This window comes from Felis catus, chromosome D1 (genome assembly GCF_018350175.1).
Source record: "Felis catus isolate Fca126 chromosome D1, F.catus_Fca126_mat1.0, whole genome shotgun sequence".
NCBI lineage: Eukaryota > Metazoa > Chordata > Mammalia > Carnivora > Felidae > Felis > Felis catus.
In genome coordinates this window covers 3,620,596-3,644,467 of record NC_058377.1, presented here as the reverse complement: position 1 = coordinate 3,644,467, position 23,872 = coordinate 3,620,596, and the positions used below count along the sequence as shown (strand labels likewise).

At 38.6% G+C, this 23,872-nt stretch overlaps 1 protein-coding gene across 2 annotated transcripts in view; it reads right to left on the bottom strand.

Annotated features, from left to right (window-relative positions):
- Nucleotides 1-23,872, bottom strand: part of GRIA4 (glutamate ionotropic receptor AMPA type subunit 4) — a 1,433,894-nt gene that overhangs the window by 478,706 nt on the left and 931,316 nt on the right. For both annotated transcript variants that reach the window (XM_045039802.1, XM_045039803.1), the window contains one exon: nt 2,482-2,531. In XM_045039802.1, coding sequence (XP_044895737.1) covers nt 2,482-2,497 — 16 coding nt within the window. In that variant the 5' untranslated portion in view covers nt 2,498-2,531. The remainder of the gene's footprint in view (nt 1-2,481; nt 2,532-23,872) is intronic.

Here is a 23,872-nt window from a genome sequence, read left to right as displayed (position 1 = left end):
AAATACACACAGAGAGAAAACTACAGGAAGTAGTATAATGAACCATTAAGTATCTATGGCCAATCTTTCTTCATTGATATCCACCTAGCCCTCCACCTTTAAGCAAATCCCAGACATCATATCATTGCATCCGTAAATATTTCAGTATGTATCTTTAAAAGATACTCTTTTAAAAATATAAATAAAATAGAGGTGCCTGGGTGGCTCAGTTGTTTAAGCATCCAACTTCGGCTCAGGTCATGATCTCGCGATTTGTGGGTTCCAGCCCCACAACGCGCTCTGTGCTGACAGCTCTGAGCCTGGAGCCTGCTTCAGATTCTGTGTCTCCTTCTCTCTCTGCCCCTCCCCAACTTGTGCTCTGTCTGTCTCTCTCTCGAAAATAAATAAATGTAAAAAAATTTTTTTTAATATATAAACAAAATACTATTCTCCAACCTGAAATTTTTTCCAATAATTAAGGTGTTGTAACAAAAATGAAGTGTTCATAATATAATGTGAATTGATAAAGGTTGTAAAATTATATATGCTATTATCTTAGCTGAAAAAAAGAAAGAAGAAAGAGATAGAATTAGAAAGAAAGAAAGAAAGAAAGAAAGAAAGAAAGAAAGAAAGAAAGAAAGAAAGAAAGAAAGAAAGAAAGAAAGAAAAAGAAAGGAAGGAAAGCAACGAAACAAAAGGAAGGAAGGAAACAAAGGAAAGAAGGAAGAAAGAAAGATAGAAAAAGAAAGGAAGGAAGGAAGGAGGATGAGGGGAGGAAAGGAGGGAGTGAGGAAAAAACAAATGCTTATTCACAGAGAAAAATGACTTGAAGGAAATACAATTATTACCAGTAGTCTTTAGTTACCGTGTCAAGGGATGAGAGAAAATTTTGCCCTACTCGTGTATTTTAGTGTATACATTTATTAGTAGGAATCTCCTGTGTTAGATAACAATTCATCCTTTTAACACTGTAAGACTTCTAATGCATTGAGCACTGTCATTCAGCCTCCACTTGTTGCACAACTACGTATTCAATGTGCGGTGAACGCATCAGCATTGAATGAATAGCGAACAAATCGCACAGTTTCTGATCTCAGAAGCCACTAAGTCACCTTTAAGGTGAGTATTTGACTTCATTCGTTTTTACATAAATTATGATAGATTTCAGTAGAATTTTTTTTTAACTGCAAACCATTTCTTTTCTTTTTTTGGCAGCCAATGGCTTGAATCTCTGCACACAGTGGGCTGGGTGCTTGGTTCATGACATTGAACATAGAGGTACAGTTTACGTCCTCATGTAGCTAGGAGAGTCAGGTAAAAGATGCAGGCTCAACAAGAAGTTGTCAAGAATAGCGGAACCACGAGAATGTGCAACAGGGGATTTACCTAACTTTGGAATGTAGGGAAGGCCTCCCGAAGAAGCAGGCTCAGCCCTAAAAAATGCATGAGAATTTGCGTCATGGACACTGGATGGGAAGAGCGCTCCAGGCAAAAGGCCTAGGATGTGTAAAGACGGAGAACGAGGAGGACACGGGATATTTGAAGGAACAGAGCCCAGTGTGGCTGCGGCGGGTCCAAGTGAGGAGACAGAGACGGGGTCAAGGTACGACTGGAGAGGCTAAGACTGAAGTTGTGCAGGCCAATGGGAAGACCTTGAAGGGCTTTAGACGGAAATTATTTCTTCACTGACAGACCTGCGTACTTTTCAGAGCCAACACAGATGTAAAGATAATGTGTCCCTGTAATGCAGATGGACCCTTCCTACCCAGCAGGGAACGCAAACAGCTTCAGGGAGGAGCTGGCCCACTTGGGCCACACACACCAGTGGGCGATAGCTAATGGTTCTCTCTTCTTTATTGAGCACTGGGGATCCCACTTCCTGGAGGGGCAGAAAGTGATTCAAGCCTACAGATTCTACTGTATGGCTGTGTAAAGCCTCGACCACTGCCCCCCTGCTTTCTCAGTCTGCAAGACGTGTCTTAATGAACTGCTGCTCTCCCCACAGCTCCCGTTTCTTGGCAATTATTTCACTCAACAGTTGGCTTTGAGAGTTCAATAATTCTCGTTTCCACAGCATGAGTTGCAGAAAGACAAAACATTCATACAACACCGCTCTAGCAACACCGTACCAGTCGGCAATCTCGGTCAGCACACGTGTTAGACGCTAGTGTGGCACTGGGAGCATCATCATATACTCAAGCATCACTTGCTTTGTCAGGCATCTCTCAATATATGCCACACGTAGAATGTCTTTCCTCTCACTGATGCTCCCACTGGAACACACATCCTACCAATTACTCAAGATATTATGCATTTCAGTATAACCATGAAAATCAAGGAATAGATTTAGATATGCAAGTTTCCACTTAAATGCAAACTGAGGAAATTAGGGCTTAATCTTGAATTTGAAATATACCTACGGATAAAACACCACTGATTTATTAAGAGAAATGGATACTTTTTCTTACTTACACACAGTGTATACTTAGATAAATTACTTACCCTTTGGGGGCATCATTTTCCGTATCTATAAGAATTCAGGAAAAGTTTGCCTAGAATTAAAAAAAAAACTTTTTTTAGAATTAAAGTCCATGTATAGGTTTCAGATTTGATATAAGATATTCCAAATGAATGGTATGTATGTATGTATGTGTATATACACATACACACACACACACACAACCTCAGTATGAAATGTATATATATGTGTATATATATACACATATATACACACACATATACATATGTATACATATACATATATACATTTCATACTGAAGTTGTATATAATTATTAAGTAATTTATAAGCTTTTTCTAAGATCAAATAAAGGAGAAAAGAAAGATGCTTTTATTAAAGTGTGTCAATGATTATTTATGTATTTTTGTGAGTGTTTAATGACAGTAAATATTTATATAGCACCTAGCATGTCCTGGGCATTGCTTTAAGATCTTTTCAAGTACTAACTTTAAATGTTCACCTCTCCTTTAAGATATGACTAATATTCACCTTATATAATAATGAACAAACTGAGGCACTTTCCAATAAGGTAACTTTCCAATAATCACAGCTAGGATGATAAACCAAAGTGCTTGGGCTCCTGTCTCCACACATAACCACTATTATTACATCATGTTGCTGCAAAATTTACTAGGGAAGTAGCAGAGAGCAGCATAATTTGATGAAGAGTCAATCTTGGAGTTATGAGGTCTATTCTCTAGACTAGAGATGATCTTGGATGAGTCATATAATCTCTCAGGGCCTCTGATATATGAAAACCAAGATTTGGGAATTTAAATAATTCATCATTTTTCTTCTATGCTTTCAGAAGATGGTGGGGATTCTGGGTTCCTTAAGGCTGAAATCTAATAAGTAAGATCAGTTTTCATTCATTAAAATAAAAATAACTGAATGTATAAACACTTATTTCTTAATTCTATCATTATAGGCACTAGAATCTAAGATCAAGAGAAATATCACTGAATTCATTAACAAATAATTATTATTTTAATTTAATGTAGTGACATTTGTGCTATTATACAAGACTATCAAAACTTTCATTTGCTGGTATTTAATAAGATTGAAAACTGAAGTAGGTGGTTTTTAAGATGCTTCTAACTTTTTAAAAAAATATTTTTATTTAAGTTTATTTTGAGATAGAGCACAAGTAGGGGAAGAACAGAGAAAGGGAGAGGGAGAATCCCAAGAAGATTCCATGCTGTCAGGACCTGACTCAGGGTTTGATCTCAAGAACCATGAAGTCATGACCCCAGCCAAAATTAAGAGTCAGATGCTTAACTGACTGAGCCACCCAGCAACCCCAGATGCTTCTGGCTTTTTAATAGGAAGGCTTCAAACATGGCTCCCAAGTAAACTTTATACACATCCAAGAAGTTCTGTAACTCTCCCTCCTTAATTCTGAGCTGGTCACTTTTGACAACTTGAATGTAGCCTAAGTCAGACTGTATGACTTTTGAGACTAAGGCACAAGTCCTATGGCTTCGGCTCCATCTCTTAGAATACTCACTCTGGGAGCCTGAGTCATCGTGGAAGAAGTCCAACTACCTGCTACACTAAACAGAACCATGGAGACTAGAAGGCAAAGGTCTGAGCTCATACTTACAGTTGTCCCCATTCAGATCCTAGGCCTGCAGATGAAAACTTCACAGATCCTCAGGATCAGACCAACTGTCAGCTAATTACTATTAAGTGAACCCGGGTGGATGTCATGTGGAACAGACTAATCAGCCCTCGGAGTGCCTTTCAAATCATGAGATATAATAAAATGGTTGCTGTTTTAAGCCTCTAGATTTTGGAGCGGTTACAGAGGAACAGATAAATGACAATTCTAAAAGTAAATAATCCAATATATCATGGACTCACCATTTTGTTTTTAGATTGTATTCGAGTTGTTCAAGAGTGGGCCCTGGTCAAAATGGTTGTCCTACTCAAGTTCAGTACAAGCACCCAGTGGAATAATGGAAAGCCAGCAATGAGTTTGGGGTCAGAAGTAACTCTAATCCCAGTAGGTAACAAACGCTAGCAAATCACTCTTTCAGCCTCATCTGCAAAATGGGAATGCTATTAGCTACCTCATAAAGGATCAAACATAATATTAAATGTATAAAAGATTATTAGTAGTAGTAGTTGTTATGGATCAAGTTGTGTATCCCCACAATTCATAAATTCATGTATTGAATCCTTAACCTCTACCAACTCAGAATGTGACTTCATTTGGAAATAGGATTACTATAGATGCAGTTAGTTAAAATGAGGTCATACTGGATTAGGTAGGTCCCTAATCCAATAGGACCGATGTCCTTATAGAAAGGAGAACTTTGGAGAAAGACACACACAGAGAGTAGACGATATAGAGAGGCAAGGACAAAAGATGGGCATCTACAAGCCAGAGAGAGGGGCCCAGAACACATTCTTCCATTAAAGGCCCCAGAAATAGCCAATCCTGCCAATACCTTGATTTTGGACTTTTAGTCTTCAGGACTATGAGACAATAGATTTCTGGTTTTTAAGCTACCCAATTTGAGGACTTTGTTTTGAAAGCTCTAGCAAACTAATATTGTAGTATCAGTGTTTCTACTTCTAAACTCACAGTGACAATCTTTCCTACCATTATGAACGATTCTTGGAACCTGAAGCTCTCATTTCAGTTAAATGTTCTATAAGCTACTACTTTATACCAAGATGCAACCTCTTCTGGAAATTTTGCATTTAAAAAACATCATATGGAAAATATTATCATCATTTAAAAATTTTTATTTATTTATTTTTGAGAGACAGAGCATATAAACAAGGGAGGTGAGACAGAATCCCAAGCAAGCTCCATGCTGTCAGCATAGGGCCCAGCACAGGGCTCAAACTCACAAACTGTGAGATCATGACCTTAGCAGAAACTAAGAGTTGACACTTAACCAACTGAGCCACCCAGGAGTCCCTGGAAAACATTATTTTTCAAGAATCACCAACATCAGCGGATTGCCAGGATGCTTTTTTGGAAGAGAGATTCCTGGTACTCCTCAATTAATTCAAGACACAATTTATGGTCAATATTGAGGTTTTAATCAGCACCTCAATTTTTGAAGTGATATTTCAGGGCTAAGTTTGCAGGGCAAAACAATCTGTTTCTAATACATAATTGATGCTGGATATTTATATAAAAACATGTCCAGTTGGAACAGATTAGGGAACAAATTAATTCCAGCCAAAAAATAATCCAATTTGTCACTAATTGTAAAAACAATTGACAGAAAGATTGCACAGCCTGCTGCTCTCACGTAAGTGGTGAAATTGCCATGGCTGTGGCAACTAAAAGTAAGAAAACAGTAGCTCTAATTAGCATTCTGACATCTATGCATTATGGAAAACCCTGAGAATAACAGAATGCTTTAATAAGGTGACTTTTGGTTTACTCTTGTTTGAAATCATCAAGCTCGATTTGCGCAACTAATAGCTTCATTGTCTATGACATGAATGGGAAAGAATCAAACTACATATACCAAGTGAACAGGATGTCACAGGACTTTGAAAACATCATCTTATCAGCTACCAAGAAGCATACTGGTAGATTTCTGATTTATGCATGACCATTTGCACAGATAGAGAGTCCATCATGGTTCTAAGTAGCCACTTCTGGTTTTAGTGATTTTGGAGTCTGACCACCAGAAATTTCCTGAATCTTAACCTAAGTACGTTGTTTTTTCTTGTCCTTTGAGGTGGAAACAAGTCAATTTATAACACAAAATAAGCATCCTTGGTCAAAATATAAGTTTTAAAAATCTCAATCTTTAGCCTTCTATTTATAAGAGCGACTAGTTCATTCGGTTATTCAATACACGTATATTAAGGTCTGAAATGTGTCAGGCACGGTTCTAAGTTGCTGTGGGTAGAGAGGTGAAGGGGGGACATCCTCACTCTAAGGGAACTTATGTCCTAGTGAGAGAGAAACACAATTTGGAAAAAAACTTACAAATTAAAAAAAAAATTCTTCAGATAATGAAGGAGGGCACTTATTGGGATAAGCGCTGGGTGTTGCATGTAAGACATGAATCACTGGGTTCTACTCCTGAAACCAATATTACAGTGTATGTTAACTAACTTGAATTTAAACAAACAAACAAACAAACAAACAAGAGGCCAATATGGGCAAGAGAATGACTGAGGAGAGAACGTCACAGGACATGTCAGAGGGAGACAACAGCTGGAGTGTGCACCCGCACCCCATCCTGGTATATCTGGACTATTATATTTAATTAACAGTTAGGATAAGGTCACTTAGGAAATGTCTACATTCCAAAAGATAGGAGAGATTCCCTCTACTCTGATGGACAAATTAATAATTCATGATGATTCAATGAGAAACTTCTTACCACATAGTCTCATTTATTCCACAAGCTAACTTTATACCACTGGGCAGAAGCCTCACTAACGTATTCAGACCTCAGGGTCTGTCTCTACCTTTAGGATAAGGGGATGAGGTTACGTTTTGAGCTTTTATTTGTTTTCACCCTGAAAACAGATGAATTTAGATAATTTTCTTCCTATAGATTGAAATGCTAATTCAAATCCAGCAAGAAAAAATACAGCAGGAATAAATGGAACCATGGTCGTCTTGACATTTTAAAATTATATATCAAACGAGGGAGTTCTGAAATACTCCAGAAATCCCTAGGAAGCTGCAACTACTTTTAGATTTCAGGAAATAATATGAACCTAAAGAAAAGAAAAAAAAAGAAAAGGAAAGGAAAGGAAAGAAAAGAAAAGAGAAGAGAAGAGAAGAGAAGAGAAGAGAAGAGAAGAGAAGAAAAGAAAAGAAAAAAGAAAAGAAAAGAAAAGAAATCACAGAAGTCTAGTGCATTGTGATTTAAGGCTTTAGGGTTCAATTTATATGTGATCTTTCAAACTCTCTAATCTAGTGAATTTCTTTATGATATTTCCAAATACTCCATTTACTGCATTGCAACCTGTTCCTATTCTGTTTGGTGTTTTTTTTTTTAAATATACTTCACCTTTTTAAAGTATAAAATTCAGTGGTTTTTAGTATATTTACAAGGTTTTGCAATCATCACCACTAATTCCAGAATATTTTCATAAACCCAAAGCGGCACTATTAGTCTTCCCTCCCATCCCTCCTACACCCCCCTCCCTAGATGAAAATTAATATGCTTTGTGTTTCTGTGAATTCATTTATTATGCACATTTCATATAAATGGACCCTTACAATATTGGGTCTTTTTTGGGGGGGATCTGGCTTCTTTCACGTACCATGATGTTCTCAAGGTTTATCCATGTTGGAGCATGTGGCAATAATGCATTCCTTTTTAGATGAGTAATATTCCATTGCATGGATAGGGCATATTTCCTTCCTTCACTCATTCATTCATTCACTAATTCATTCATTCACTCATTCATTCACCGGTTGACAGATGTTTGCATTGCCTCTGCTTTTAGCTATTATAAACAATGCTGCTGTGGATACTTATACACAAGGTTTTTTTGTGTGTAAACATGTGTTTCACAGAAGTAGAATTGCTGGATCGTATGGTAATTCTGGGTTTAGCTGTTGGAGACACTGCCAAATCATCTTCCAAAGCAGCTGCACTGTGTCCATTCCCACCAGCAGTGTCTGAGGGTTCCAATGAAGCTTTTGGACTAATCAATAGATGCGTTTTGGAAGAGATGGGAGACAGTACGCTTTTTCATTTTTTCAGAATGCATGATAATGGAATTCAAATGTACAGAAATTTAAGACGAACTATTTTGCAAACACACATTCTTTACTGCAGCTGTGTACAAAGTTGGTCTCCTTTAAGGTAAGTGCAGACAGGTAAGGCATGCCATTATTGATTCTTATCACGGTATATTTTTTCTTGGTAATATGCTCAGAATAACACTTCAGGCTTTAAAAAAAAATAATTCAGAGATATTTTATGTGTCTGATATCCTATCCCAGGAAGAGGACAGTTTGTAGATGACACCCATCACATCTCAGAGTGAACTGACAGGGCATGACTGTGCAGTCACAAAGAGATGAAACACCACAAGGTTGGGACCAAGGCCTCAGCTCTTAGGGAAGGACTGAGAAAGTAGATAAGGCTTGGCTGCAAATGGACTATGTCGCCAGAATATTCTACCCCATGCTTATGATCAGCATTCGTAAGTGAAAACATATCAAGATGTTCCCAGAGGGGTGAACGATCCATGAAAAAGCAATCAGAAGATATTCAGAACTCAGAAGGTAGTTTTGGGGACACAGGACAACTAGGTAATGAGTTCCCTGCCCTGGGAGGAGAGCTGCACTCAGTGTTTCAGTTCCAGGGCTGTGGACCTGGCCAAAACGTGGTTGTCTTCCTAGAAAAGGAAATCCAGAGCAGGTTATACAAAAGAACATGCTGGAAAAACAAGCCTGAAACAAAGACAAAGACTTGTATGTGGACATAAGCTCCAGATCTTAGGGAGGAAGAGCCCTGTTACCTGAATGGAGAAAATGAAGATGAAAATTGTGGCCTGGAGCATGCCCTGGCTCCAGGTGAGAGCGAGCTGTGAGTCCTGGGCCTCCCTAGTTGGCCAGACAGGGGTTTGGCTCAGAAACATGGAAGATCTGCCCTTAAGAGGGGGTTTAAATCGACCTGCATTCTGCATGTGTGGGGAAGTGACTTACTTCTAAGTCTTATATTTGCTTAAGTATTTCCTTCCTCTAGTTTGGTTTATTCTGAAAATTAGGGAAATATCGAAACTCTAGTAGGGAAGATAGGGTTTAATCATCAGGAAGAAGAAAAAAAAAAACAGAGGTAGGTGAAAATAAGACCAGACTTACTCCTATTTAAGGAGGTGGAGGAAAACGAGATTATGAGCATCGTTGATGTACACGGACTTTAACAAAATGGAGTCAGCGTTGGTTTTTTTCTCTTTTCACGTGCTTAACACCACACCCACCCAGCCACCATGTTCACTCTTGTCACTCAAGCCTGTCCCTTTTCTATTCTATTTTGGAAATCACTGGTGTAATGAAAGGAACCTGAGGCTTGCAAAAAGACACATGAAGTACTCCTGCTCTACTTTGCATTTTAGGAAGCACCTAGCAGAAAATCCTGTAGAAGGAGATATAAACAAATTGAAGAAGTCAGGGGGCAACAATCAGGACAATGAAGTGACTCAAAACTCAGGTCATATTAAAAGTCATTGGAGGAAACAAGAAGAGAGCAAATTCAAGAGATTTTTTTTTTTTAATTAAAAAAAAATTTTTTTTTTCAACGTTTATTTATTTTTGGGACAGAGAGAGACAGAGCACGAACGGGGGAGGGGCAGAGAGAGAGGGAGACACAGAATCAGAAACAGGCTCCAGGCTCTGAGCCATCAGCCCAGTGCCTGACGCGGGGCTCGAACCCACGGACCGCGAGATCGTGACCTGGCTGAAGTCGGACGCTTAGCCGACTGCGCCACCCAGGCGCCCCATCAAGAGATTTTTTAAAACGTGGTTTTGAATTTTTGATGTTCTCTCAAGTCTTTTTTTTTTTTTTTAAATATGCCCATAACAGAAAGAATTGGAACAATTGGGCATAATGCACAGAGAAAAAAATGTATTTAGCCTTAACATAAGAAAAGTTTTTCTAATACAGAGAGTTGTCAAAAGGAGCGCTAGCTCATGAAAAGCCAAGTCTTCAGACTCTGAAGGTGATTTCAAAGGGAATTCAAAGTGGTCTCATTATATGACTTTTCAGATGCCATCAGATGACTCTGATAAGCTATAATCTCAGCCAGTTCATGGAGAATGTGCGCCACCTCTGATATGCTCACCCTCATGTGACTCCTCTGTCATCTCATTTCCGGTAGATTTAATAATTTTGCACACCTGCCAGGAAAAGTACTAGTCTCTGCCTCTGTTATAAGGGGACCGCAGGAGACCGTGTAGAAAGACCAGGAACTTGAAATTAGTTGGTCTTGATTTCTAATTCTGAGTTTGTCGCATACAATTTTGAGGACATGGTGCTATTTCTCAACCTCTGTACTTCTATTTCCAAAATGGGAATACTACTCCTTTCACAGGAGGATTTAATAAAACAATACATGGGAAGTTCCAACCACATGGTGGAGGGCGATGAATGAAGCCATCAGTGCTGTCTGGTGAAGAACTGTGGTGGGAAGGACCGCAACAGAAAACATTTAATTCATTTTCCAGGTCAGTTTTTGTGAAAGTGGAATAGACACAAAAGTGTTCAAAGTATAACCAAGTTGTCTGGGCACATTTTCTCACAGGGAATTTGTGTGTGTGTGTTTTTAACAAATAAGTAAGTGTTATCAAGCAAGTACAAGGAAAATGTCCAGGTTAAGGAAGAAAACCACACATTATTGGGTATGCAATATAAAAAGAACAGAGTTAGGATTGGGGCACTGTATTTTTAAACCATTTTGTTATAACATACATATGTATAAAAATGAACAAGACATAAACGCATAGATTTATGAATTTTGTCAAGGGAAATACCTTGTAACCAGTATCTAAATCGAAAATTATCCCAGAAGCTCCTTCGTACTCTCTCTCGGTCTGTAACCATTCATTTATTCACGGTTTGGCGTATAGCAAATTTCTTCTTCAAGTACTCATTTTGGCATATACTTGGGTTTTGTTGTTGTTGTTGTTGTTGTTGTTGTTGTGTTGTGTGCTGTTTTGTTTTGCATACAGAGCAGTGCTTTCCAACCGAAATAAGACAGGGAGAATTTCTGGGATGGTCAAAACTGTATTTATTTGTGTGAAAGGTGAGCAAATGCTGATTTACATCTAATTTATCTTTGCTTCCAGCATGCAATGCTGGTAAGAGGACTGCAAATGGTAAGAGGGTCACGCTCCTGGCCTCACCAGTATCTAGATTCCGAGCACTGCTTCCAAGAATCTGAGAGCCTGTCAAAAGTCCTGCTCTGTCTGTGTCAACATCCCCAGAGAAAAGCATTTCAGAATGCAGAGTTCATTCTCAGAATCCCAGAACTTCTCCCTTGACCTCATTATTTACTGTTTTATTAGTCTTCTGCCTTCAAGATGACTTTCTAAGGTGTATTCTCTTGCTCTGCTAGTTTTCCTCAATGAGATTCACCAGGGAAATTATGTTAATCTGTTATTGGTGGAATCAGGAGTACCACATCGCCCTCTTTTCACCACCTCGCACCTGTCAGAGTGGCTAAAATTAACAACTCAGGAAACAATAGATGTTGGCGAGGGTGCGGAGAAAGGGGAACCCTCTTGCACTGCTGGTGGGAATGCAAACTGGTACAGCCACTCTGGAAAACAGTATGGAGGCTCCTCAAAAAAGTTAAAAATAGAACTACCCTACCATCCAGCAACTGCACTACTATTTACTCAAAGAATACAAAATTCTGATTCGAAGGGGCACATGAACCCTAATGTTTATAGCAGTGCCACTGACAATAGCCAAAGTATGGAAAGAGCCCAAATGTCCACCAAAGGATGAATGGCTAAAGAAGATGTGGTATATATATATATATGATGGAGTATTACTTGGCAATCAAAAAGAATGAAATCTTGCTATTTGCAACAATGTGGTTGGAACTAGAGTGTATTATGCTAACTGAAATAAGTCAGTCAGAGAAAGATAAATATTATATGATTTCACTCATATGTGGAATTTAAGAAACCCAACAGATTAAGATGGGGGAAAGGAAAAATAGAATGCAAAGAGAGGGAGGCAAACCATAAGAGACTCTTAAATACAGAGAACATACTGAGGGTTGCTGGAGGGAAGGTGGGTAGGAAATGGGCTAAATGGGTGACAGACATTAAGGAGGGCACTTGTTGAGATGAGCACTGGGTGTTATATGTAAGTGATGAATCACTAAATTCTACTCATGAAATCATTATTACACTATATGTTAACTAACCTGGATTTAAACAAAATAAAAAAATAAAAGTGTTATTTTTTCCTTCGTAATTTCTATTTTATCTCATGGAAACTCTTATTAGACATATGTTGAAGCTTCTGTCTTCAAAGTTTCATAACCTCCCTTCCAAATGATCAATATCTTTATCTCTTTTCTCTCTCTTTTGTTCACCAATATACACCCAGTGTGAGCAGAAGTATCTGGTGCAGAGATGACTAATACATGTTTGCTGTGTACTGACAGCAATACTTACCATGCTAATAATACATACTGGTAGCAATGCGCTGATAGCACTGAATTATTTCTTCCTCAGAAAAATGTTGGAGCCGTAACCCCCAGTGTGATGGTACTTGGAGGTGGGGCCTTAGGGAGACAGTCAGGTTTGGATGAGGTCATGAGGGTGGGGACTGCACGATGGGATTAATGTTCCTATACAAAGAGATGCCAGACAAACAATGGAATGGGAAGAGATATTTGCAAATGACATATCAGACAAAGGGCTAGTATCCAAAATCTATAAAGAACTCACCAAACTCCACACCCGAAAAACAAATAACCCAGTGAAGAAATGGGCAGAAAACATGAATAGACACTTCTCTAAAGAAGACATCCGGATGGCCAACAGGCACATGAAAAGATGCTCAACGTCACTCCTCATCAGGGAAATACAAATGAAAACCACACTCAGATACCACCTCATGCCAGTCAGAGTGGCTAAAATGAACAAAACAGGAGACTATAGATGCTGGCGAGGATGTGGAGAAACGGGAACCCTCTTGCACTGTTGGTGGGAATGCAAATTGGTGCAGCTGCTCTGGAAAACAGTGTGGAGATTCCTCAAAAAATTAAAAATAGACCTACCCTATGACTCAGGAATAGCACTGCTAGGAATTTACCCAAGGGATACAGGAGTCCTGATGCATAGGGGCACCTGTACCCCAATGTTTATAGCAGCACTCTCAACAATAGCCAAATTATGGAAAGAGCCTAAATGTCCATCAACTGATGAATGGATAAAGAAATTGTGGTTTATATACACAATGGAGTACTACGTGGCAATGAGAAAGAATGAAATATGGCCCTTTGTAGCAACGTGGATGGAACTGGAGAATGTCATGCTAAGTGAAATAAGCCATACAGAGAAAGACAGATACCATGTGTTTTCACTCTTATGTGGATCCTGAGAAACTTAACAGAAACCCATGGGGGAGGGGAAGGAAAAAGAAAAAAGAGGTTAGAGTGGGAGAGAGCCAAAGCATAAGAGACTCTTAAAAACTGAGAACAAACTGAGGGTTGATGGGGGGTGGGAGGGAGGGGAGGGTGGGAGATGGGTATTGAGGAGGGCACCTTTTGGGATGAGCACTGGGTGTTGTATGGAAACCAATTTGATAATAAATTTCATATATTGAAAAAATTAAAAAAAAAAAGATATGCCAGAGAACTTGCTCTCTCCCCCACCCTTTCTCTCTCTCTCTCTGTCTCTGTGTCTCTCTGCCATGGGAGGACAAAGACAGACATCTTCAATCTACAACCCAGAAGAGGGCTCTTACCAGAACGGGAGCATGCTGTTAGATTTAGATCTCTAGCCTCCAGCATTGTGAGAAAATGAGTTTCTGCTGTTTAAGCCACCCAGTCTAAGGTGCTTTGTGTAGGCAAGCTCAGCAAATTGATTAGATCACTAAACGAATAAATGAATGAGATTTGATAATATTTATCTTAGGATCCTAGGACACTTTAGTGTCTCAGATGGGCTGGTACCTCAAAGCCTGTCGATACCATATTTTCTCAACTTTTAAAATGTTTTTGCAAGGACTTTTTTTTAAGCGATATGATATAATGACTCTCACCTCCAGATCTCCTATTTTTTTAACAAGGCTATTGGTTTTATTTTAGGAAGGCATTTCTAAGCTTGATTTAGAAAGGACTATGTCTCAGGCTATAAAAATAAAGGATTAGTAAGTATTAGTAAAAATGAAAGGATTAATAAGTATTCCATATACATAAAATAAAGTCATGGAAGAAGCAAAGCATTTACATTATTGACATCAATGAGATAAATATATTTGTGGGAAAATAAATGGAGAGACTTTTTTTGTTCTTATTGGGTTTTGGAAAAGAGGAAACCCCTTGAAGGAAAATGGGTCTTTTTTTCATGTATATTTAGGAATGACTTCTCCAAAGAATTACCCTTCTTTAGTTGAGAGGTCACTGTGATGTTAAGTAAAAAGGATATGTCTGTTCTTCATAAGATCTAAGATTTGGTCACACAGTAAATGGCGATTTACTAATTCATGCAAACTCTGAGGCTTTTTTTTTCCTGTTAAAATACTTATTTCCATTATATAGATTTCGCTGTAGCAACAAACAATCCTGCTATCTCAGCTCAAGCAAAGTAATCTAGACTTTTCCAGGCTTATGTGAGAGTGGGAGGGCTTGACTCCATGACAGTTACCATCTCCTTCGAGAAGATGGGAGGAAGAAGGCATCACTGCCCAAAGCATAGGAAGCTCTTGGAGGGCTGGAACATGCAGGGCTCTGAAAGCCTCTGGTCACAGTTGGCACACGGACACTTACTCATCAAGGTAAGTTAGATGGTCCAACTGCAAGTCTGAGGTTGGGGATATACTTCTATGATGACTGCTGGAAGAAAAGAGTGATGGAGGCAATAATTCAACAAACAACACTGCCTCATTGAGTTTTGGAAAGCATTAAATGTGTACATCATTGTGTGTGTGTTGGGGGGGGGGGGACAACAATGACATAAGTATAACTATTGGCGTGAGAAATAAAAGGAAGGGATTTTAGCCAGTGGGACATTATTGTAGACCTTGGTGAACTCTAAGAGACAAGGGAAGATTAATGAAAAGATGTGACAATTAAAAACTTAGAAGAATAAAAGATGGAAGAAACAGCATAGTTTGCAGAAACATGGTGCAGAATTTTAAATAAGAGGAAGGGGATTCATCACAAATGGTATCCAGTATGGTCTAGGTTGGCACAGAGTTTTATTAAAGTAATGCTTCCTTGTAAATGATTTCTGTCTACAAAATATTATGCAACATATTCCAACAGTCAGCCTTTGGAAGAATTTTTGGTCAACCTTTAGAGGTACCCTTAGGTTTAGTAATGTTTCTTCTTGAATTAGTAGAGAACAAACACTGGTGATTTTGTGCCTATTGAACGTTGCAATTTAACCTTGGGTTTTTCTGCCTCCAGCCTCTGGGCTAAGAGGGACTTTTGTTGCATATATATGCTTGAGTGACAGGATGTTCTGAATCCTTGAACTACAATGTATCCACTCCACCTATTTTCTGCTGACTTCTTTATCTGGGAGCATAGAAAAGGTCAGGTCTTCAGACCTGAACTCTGCCCTCTCTCAACTCTGTTTTTCCATGTAAAACTGCCTGGTTCTTGATGGATCACTCTGGAACTTTGTCTACTTTTTGAACGTTAAAAAAATTTTTAACTCTGCATTCCTTTCTCAATCCATTCCAATCTCTTTTCTGCCTTTGTTAATCCACTTAAATTTATCAGAATAATGCTGCTAGTGACCTCTTACTATCAAATGCAATGGAAAATTTCCAGTTCTTATTTTATTTCCACCTCTCTGATATCCAATAGACACTCTCCTCTCAAGTCTCCCACCCTTTGGCTTTGGTGCCACCTAAGCATTGGTGCTGCTTCTACCTCAAAAACCTCCCTCCTTCTTGATTGACTGCTCTCTGTCGTCCTTGTAGGATGTGATGGTTGAAAAAGATCTGTTCTCAGATGTGTGTAACTTCTGTGCACCCTCATCTGTATCCCAGATCTGACCACCATCTTCCAGCTGATGTAGTCTGGTAGATACATCTTTCTACCTCGTCTGAGTTTGTTCCTGAGTTCTAGATCCAACCCTTTATTGATCTGTCCTCTTCACTTAGCTGAGAGGAATCTCCAACTTGAATCCAAAATGAAATCAATATTCTCAATATCACTCTTCTTTCCTCCTCCCATGTTTTATATCTCAGTTAATGGTGATGTTTAGAAGAAACTCACTCCTATACATCAACAGAAGTAGTGTATAAATTTGACCTTAACATATAGTAATGGCAATGATTGTGTTTCATTATGTTAAATTTTTTAATGTTTATTTATTTTTGAGAGCGAGACAGAGAGACAGAGAGAAACAGAGAGTGCACAAGCAGGGGAGGGGCAAAAAGAGAGGGAGACCCAGAATCTGAAGCAGGTTCCAAACTCTGAGCTGTCAGCGCAGAGCCTGATGCAGGGCTTGAACCTACAAACCATGAGATCGTGACCTGAGTGGAAGTCGGAGGCTTAACTGAGGAGCCACCCAGGTGCTACTGATTTTCATTATATTTTAAAGCCAATGGAAGTAGAGTTAAACAGGCATAATTTTCTCTGGAACAAATACTAATTTCCCATTCAGATGCTATACTTAAAATTTTTGAAAGTGATTATGTGCCTTTTTTGAAATGACTTTATCGCAACATGACAACAGAAACATTTTTAATGCATTTTTGAATATATGTTAAATATATATTTTAGCACTTGATGCTAATTTACAATGGCTGTTAATGGAATTAAGTTAATACAGTAACTTTTATCATCACTAAAATATATATTTATTTTATTTTATATGAAACAAAACAACTACAGTGATTTGTATTTTTGAACTTTTAACTATTAAACAGAGTTACAGCTAACAAATACAAAAGAACACATAAAAATGAGAGGAAAAAACATGAAATATTCTTTCAGCTTTCAGAGAAGTTGTGTGACAGAATAGACTTTCAGGAGCTGGATGAGAACAGGCTAAGTTGGTCCTGGCTGTTGCCTAAGATTCTGAAATTAATGGTTATGTGGGTAATGGATGAGACCATTGATCAGTTAAGTGATTTAATAAAGGTAATGGGAATGAGGAGATATGATAGATTAGAAATGGGCAGGAGAAAAGAAAAGGAGGTTCACTAAAGTCTTTAAAAGACAAAAAAACTATGTTAAGACTTTATAAAATAAGAATTTTCTGAAATACCCTAAAAAGGAAAGAATGACCTTTGCTTTGCCTTTCATGCTAAAATTTTATTTTTTAACTTCTTCCTGTTCCTATAAACATGCTATTTTAAATTTAATTTTACTCGCCCATAAAATACAAGATACATACTAATAGACTACTGAATTGTGCCTTGTAAAATAAATGTAGCTTAGCTTCTTGAGCAAAACTAAATTAGTAAAATCACTTAAAACTAGAAAACACAGCGACTGTGACATTTCCGGGAGAATGGCTTGTTTTTTACTTTATAAATTCTAAGGCAAGAAAAAAACAACAATACGTAGACCTTACAATATTATCAGAATTATTCCTTCAATATAGCATAGCGTAGAAGAAGAATGTATTCGAACATAGCTGTCCACTTGAAAAGTATATGAGAAAAAATTCCATTATCTTGTGGGTCCCCTGGAATTCATTGGCCACCCTCTTGACTCTAGGGAAGGCAATGTTTTCAACAGCCTGTTACATCGCTCTTGACCTCCGGGAAACAGGCTGTCCTGTAATGGGGCAATTATGACTGTCATTTCTCTTCCCTCTTTCAGAGGATAACTCTGAAATGGCCAGGGGGGGGCAAGAATGCAAGGAAAGAGTAGAATTGCATGAGCAGTTGGACGACTTTATTCCCTAACGGTCTCCCAGGACTTAATTTGCAGCTCAGGAAAGTATTCTCAGGTTTTTATCTCTGAATTGTAACCTGAAGAGTGTGTCTCCATTGAAGGCGGTTCACAAAAGCCAACTAGAAATTGGGTCTCTCCCTGGATTGTCTGGCAAGTACATTTCTACATGATGGAAAATAGTTGTAGCTGTATGCGAGCGTTTTCCCAAAACTCTTGCTCAGAATATCCCACATACAAGTTCACCTATTTTTAATGCTGATACTTTTTCATTAGATTTTTGATAATTCATTACATTACCTTTTTCATATATTATTCCTTTTTTTAAAAAAGTCTTTTTAATGTTTATTTTTGAAAGAGAGAGAGAGACAGAGAGTGAGTGGGGGAGGGGCAGAGAAAGAGGGAGACACAGAATCTGAAGCAGGTTCCAGGCTCCGAGCTCTGAGCTCCAGGCTCAGCCCAGAGCCCAATGTGGGTCTTGAACCTATGAACCGTGAGATCATGACCTGAGCCAAACCTGGACGCTTAACCTACTGAGCCACCCAGATGCCCCTATGCATGTGTTATTTCTGTTGTGCTATTAACTTTTTCTCCCTCACTCCAAAAGTAATCCATGCTTAATAAAGGTGTTTTGAAGAGTCCATTAAAAAAAGTCACTCGCACAAATTAGCTGGAACTGTGGTCAAGTTCATTTTAGATTCTGTCTCCCTGTACACACACACTCACACACTTACACTCATATTTACATCTATGTCCTGATATATAACTATTGACACAAATAAGATCATGAGTATTTTTATACAAAATGTACACCATTAAGGCCTGTTCTCTGTATTTAATGTTATGTCAACAAATTCTCTATGTTACTGTATACGAAAAAATTAAATATCTAATATTCCTCTGAATTGGCATAATCTAGATTTCTTAACATTCCACCAAAGCCTGGATATCTAAACTATTTTCAGCATTTCATGATATATCTACTCTTCCTATTCCTAATGACTTATTAGGGACTATTCTCACAAACAGAAATTTCTATATGATAGCTTGTGACTATTATATGGCTATTGATAATATCTGACATTACATTTGTATTTCTATGAGCAATACATAAGAGTATCGTTTTATCCTTTTTAGCAGCTTTGGATGTCTTAGAAATATTTCCTGATACAAATGGTGAAAATAATGCAGTAATATTTAAATTTCATAAAGCTGGGATTATCAAAGGGAAGGAAAATTTTTCTATAACTTAAATCTATTATATTCGTCTCTTCACGAACTTTGAATCTATTGTCCTCTTATACATTGGAATTTGAGTATTTCTCTTATAATTTGCATGCTCTATTTGTCCCTGCTTTGATAGACAAAAATACTAATCATTTGGACCAATGAATTGAACCTATGAAAATTATTTATGAGTTAATGATAACTTTGGATTTTTGCATTCATTGCAAAACTATTCCTAATTTGTTTCTGTTCATTGAAACATCATGTTTATCATCTACTACAGGAGATTTTCATTGTTTATGAGGATGAAATGTGTTCTTCTTGTCCTTTTTAAAGTTTCCTTTGCTTCTAAATGTGGAAACTTATCCCCTTCCTCACAGATTTGATCACTATGCTTACATCTCCATATATCTCCATAATATATATTCAGGGCTTGATTTTCACATGCATTTTCATAAAATTTAACTTTCTAATCTTTTTGACATTTATTTTACCCCTTACAGTGAGAAACGTTTACAACTTTTGGATTTGACTAATAACTGTCTCAGTAATAATAGTGATTCATTTTAAATTTCATAGTTACATAAAGTGTGTTTTAGAGAACAGGGTCTGGTGAAAACTCGACTGAGTTCAAATCACTTCTCCACTGTTCTCTGGTTGGAGACGTTCTGTATCAACTCTGCCCATTTCCTCCTCTGTGAAAAGCGGAGATTGACTCCAGCTGTGACACATTTCGATCTGGAAGGAGTGAATGCATCTTAACAATGAACTACCATCAGGCTGGTCTTGTCATTACTTACAGGGCTTTGATGAAACATTTTACTAGTTTTTTTTTGGGGGGGGGAGGGAATCAGTAAATTATAAAGAATTTTTATAGTATTATGTCTTTTTAAGAGGCATTGGATGTCGTTAAAATAAAATTTTTAAATATTTGCAAAATGTCAACCCCTTCCACTGAATGTTTCGACTTCATAGTACTAAATACAAAATATGGACATGTCAAAAATGTATCGCACACTGGCCCCTTTTGGCTGCAAAGGAGAAGAAAATCAGTTCCTCAGGACAGGGTATTGGAGAACAGGATTCTAGGTGATCGCTTGTTCCGATCTCATTGCTTACATACTCTTATGTCGCAGTTACTTCTTTTCCTAAAAGTACTGCCTCAGTAAGGAAGTCTCTCTCTGTCCCTGCCTGTCCCCCCTTCCCCCACGCCATTTATTTATATTACTATGCAAACCTATATCCCGAGGTCCTGGCGACTGAACCACAACTGTATGTTTTGCTTGAGCTGGGCCAATCACGTTTTCTGTTCTGAGACTTAGAATTGGGGCAGATTATTATTTCTGGCTCTGAGGAGAGGGAAAGGCAGAAAGGATTAATCAACGCTGAGAGCTAATATGTATCAGTCAAGTTCTGTGAGCTGTCCAATTAAAGGGCTGGAGTGATATTCTAGCGATGAAAAGCAAAAGCAGTTTCTTAGTTGTATGTAATTATGACGTGAAGAGAACAGAGGGAATTACATAGTTTTAACAGAAAACGCTTTATGACAAAAAATTTGCGTGTTTTGTGTGAAATAAATAAAGCTGAATACAACCGTCTTTGGATGAGACCATAAGACTTAAGTTGTCGCTTCTTGTAGCTCTTTTTCCCCACATTAATGGACTGTTATTAATTAACACGGAGAACAGGCTTAGAAATAAAAATTGCAACCTCCAATGTTGCAGGAATGTTTAGGAAGATAACTGCCAATCATCACTGTGGTATAAATCTCTACAGGGAAATTGTTCAAGTATATATATGTTTATTTATTTGAGACAGAGAGCATGAGTGGGGAGGGGCAGAGAGAGAGAGAGAGGAAAGAGAGAATCCCAAGCAGGCTCTATGCTGTGAGCACAGAGCCCAACACAGAGCTTGATCTAACCAACTGCAAGATCGTGACCTGAGCTGAAATCAGTTGGGGAACACACAAATGACTAAGCCACTCAGACACCCCTAACATATATTTTTTAAGAGAACCACACAGGGGTACCCCCCTGGTGCCTCATTCGGTTGAGCATCCAACTCTTGATGTCAACTCATGTCACAATCCTAGGATCATGGGATCGAGCCCCATTTCGAGCCCTGCAGTGATCTGCATGCTGAGCACAGAGCCTGCTTGAGATATTCTCTCTCTCTCTCTCTCTCTCTCTCTCTCTCTCTCTCTCTCTCAAGACAACAACAAGAAACTAACCATATAAAAATGGAATAAGAAAACAATCATGATAACAAAAACACTAATATTTTTCTTTCCATTAATTGTAATTTGTCATTAAAAATTTACAAATGCTAAATGCTGATGGACACTTCACTCTTTCTGCAAGCCCATTAATTGCTAAAAATATTTTATGTATAAGATGAAGGTATAGGTAGACAGACACAATGGGAAGCACAAAATAAGAGCTTGAGAACTGTTTAAAATAGAAGTATGTGTCACTGTAATAATATCTGTATATGTTTCTTCTCTCCCTTTGCTGCCTATGTCACACACATCTCCGTAGCCACACCAAACACACACTGCCTGGCTCGGAACAGGACTCAATAATCAACACACTCAGTGAGACAGCGTCTATCACTTTTATTCTATTTGTATTTAAAGACAAAATTTAAGAGATGTCTTTTTCTCATTTTTTTTCATACCTTAAGCTCATTGTGCCAGAACTATTATTAATTGGTAAGTTTAACTTCCAGCTCTATTTGAGCAGGAGGGTGGTCTCCTTGCTTACGAGGTATCTTTTAAAACATGCAACATATTTGAATATTTACTTTGTCCTTTTTCTTGGGTATTTTTTTTTCCTCCTTTGGTCCTCGGATACTACAATGTCTTCAGATTTATGCCTACCTTTCTGATATCTACAAAATGAGCGCATTTGGCAAACGGTTACTGGAATTGCCTGCTGTTTAGGAAATGTCTGGGTAATATTAACTTATGTCTGTGTTAGTCACTGTTCTCCAGAGAAATAGAACCAATGATAGAAGCGTAGGTATGTGAACCAAAATATATTTATATCAATGATATATTAGAGAGAGAGACAGAGACAGAGACACTGAGAGAGATTTATTACGATAAAGCATTATAACAAATTATGTAACTATGGAAGCTGACCAGTCCCAGGATCTGCAGGCAGCGAGCTAGAGACCTGGGGAAGAGCCAGCAATGTTGTTTCAGCCCCGAAGTTGGCAGGCTCCAGACCCAGGAAATGCTGATGTTTCAGATGAAGCCCAAAAGCAAAAAATAAAACAAAAACAATAACAAAAAAGCAAAGTCCCATGTCCCAGCTCAAAACAATCAGGTTTTTCTTTTTTTTTTTAATTTTTTTTATGTTTAAATAACATGTTTTATGTTTTAAAATTACTTTATGTTTTTTTGAGAGAGAGAGACAGAGACAGAACATGAGTGGGGGAGGGGTAGCAAGAGAGGGGGACAGAGGATCCAAGGCGGGCTCTGCGCTGACAGCGGTGAGCCTGACATGGGACTCAAACTCAGGAACTATTAAACCATGACCTGAGCTGAAGTTGGATGCTTAACTGACTGAGCCAGCCCAGGTGCCCTGGGAATTTTCTCTTAATCACAGGAGGGACAGACTTTTTGTTCTACTCAGGCCTTCAACTGATTAGGAGAGGCTCACCCACACTGGAGAGGGCAATCTGCTTTATTTAACAAACTTTACTCTCACCCAGAAACATCCTCACAGACACACGCAGCGAAGTGTTTGACCAAATGTCTGGGCACCTCATGGTCCAGTCCAGGTGGCACATAAAATTGACCATCATGAGTTCCTTTCTTCATTTATTTAGATTCATGCTTTTTCATTCATAATTATGTAAGCCATCCTCATATACCAAAGTAACTTTGTCCCTCTTCAACTTTTTTTTTCTAGTTTCCTTTAAATTTTTTTTTACATTTTATTTATTTTTTTGATAGAGACAGAGCACAAGTGGGGGAGGGGCAGAGAGAGAGGGAGACACAAAATCCAAAGCAGGCTCCAGACTCCGAGCTGTCAGCACAGAGCCCGACGCGGGGCTCGAACTCACAGACCGTGAGATCATGACCTGAGCCGAAATTGGACGCTTAACAGACAGGCACCCGGGCCACCCCTCTAGTTTCCTTTAAAGTCCCTCTGCCTGCGCCTGAAGTGGTGACATTCCTCAGGGCCCTTCCCTGGACAGTCTTTCCCAGGTGACCTCATCATTCACATGGATTCAGCCACTCTCTGTTTACTCATGTTCTTGTTTTCTCAGGCTGCTATAACAAAACGCAGCAGATTGGGTGGTTTTCACAACAGAAGTGTGTTTTCTTGCAGACGTCGGGGCTGGACGTCTGAGGTCAATGATCAATTTCTGGTGAGACCCCACCGCCCTGACTTGCAGATGACTGCTTTCTGGCTGTGCCATCATGTGGCTGAGAGAGCAAGGTCTTTGCTGTGTCTGCTTGTAAGAACACTGATCCCATCTAGAGGGATCCCATCCTGACGATCTCATCTGAGCCTACTTACCTCCCCAAAGGTCCGCTCCAAATACCATCACACTGGGAGTAAGGACTTTAATCTACACATCTGAGG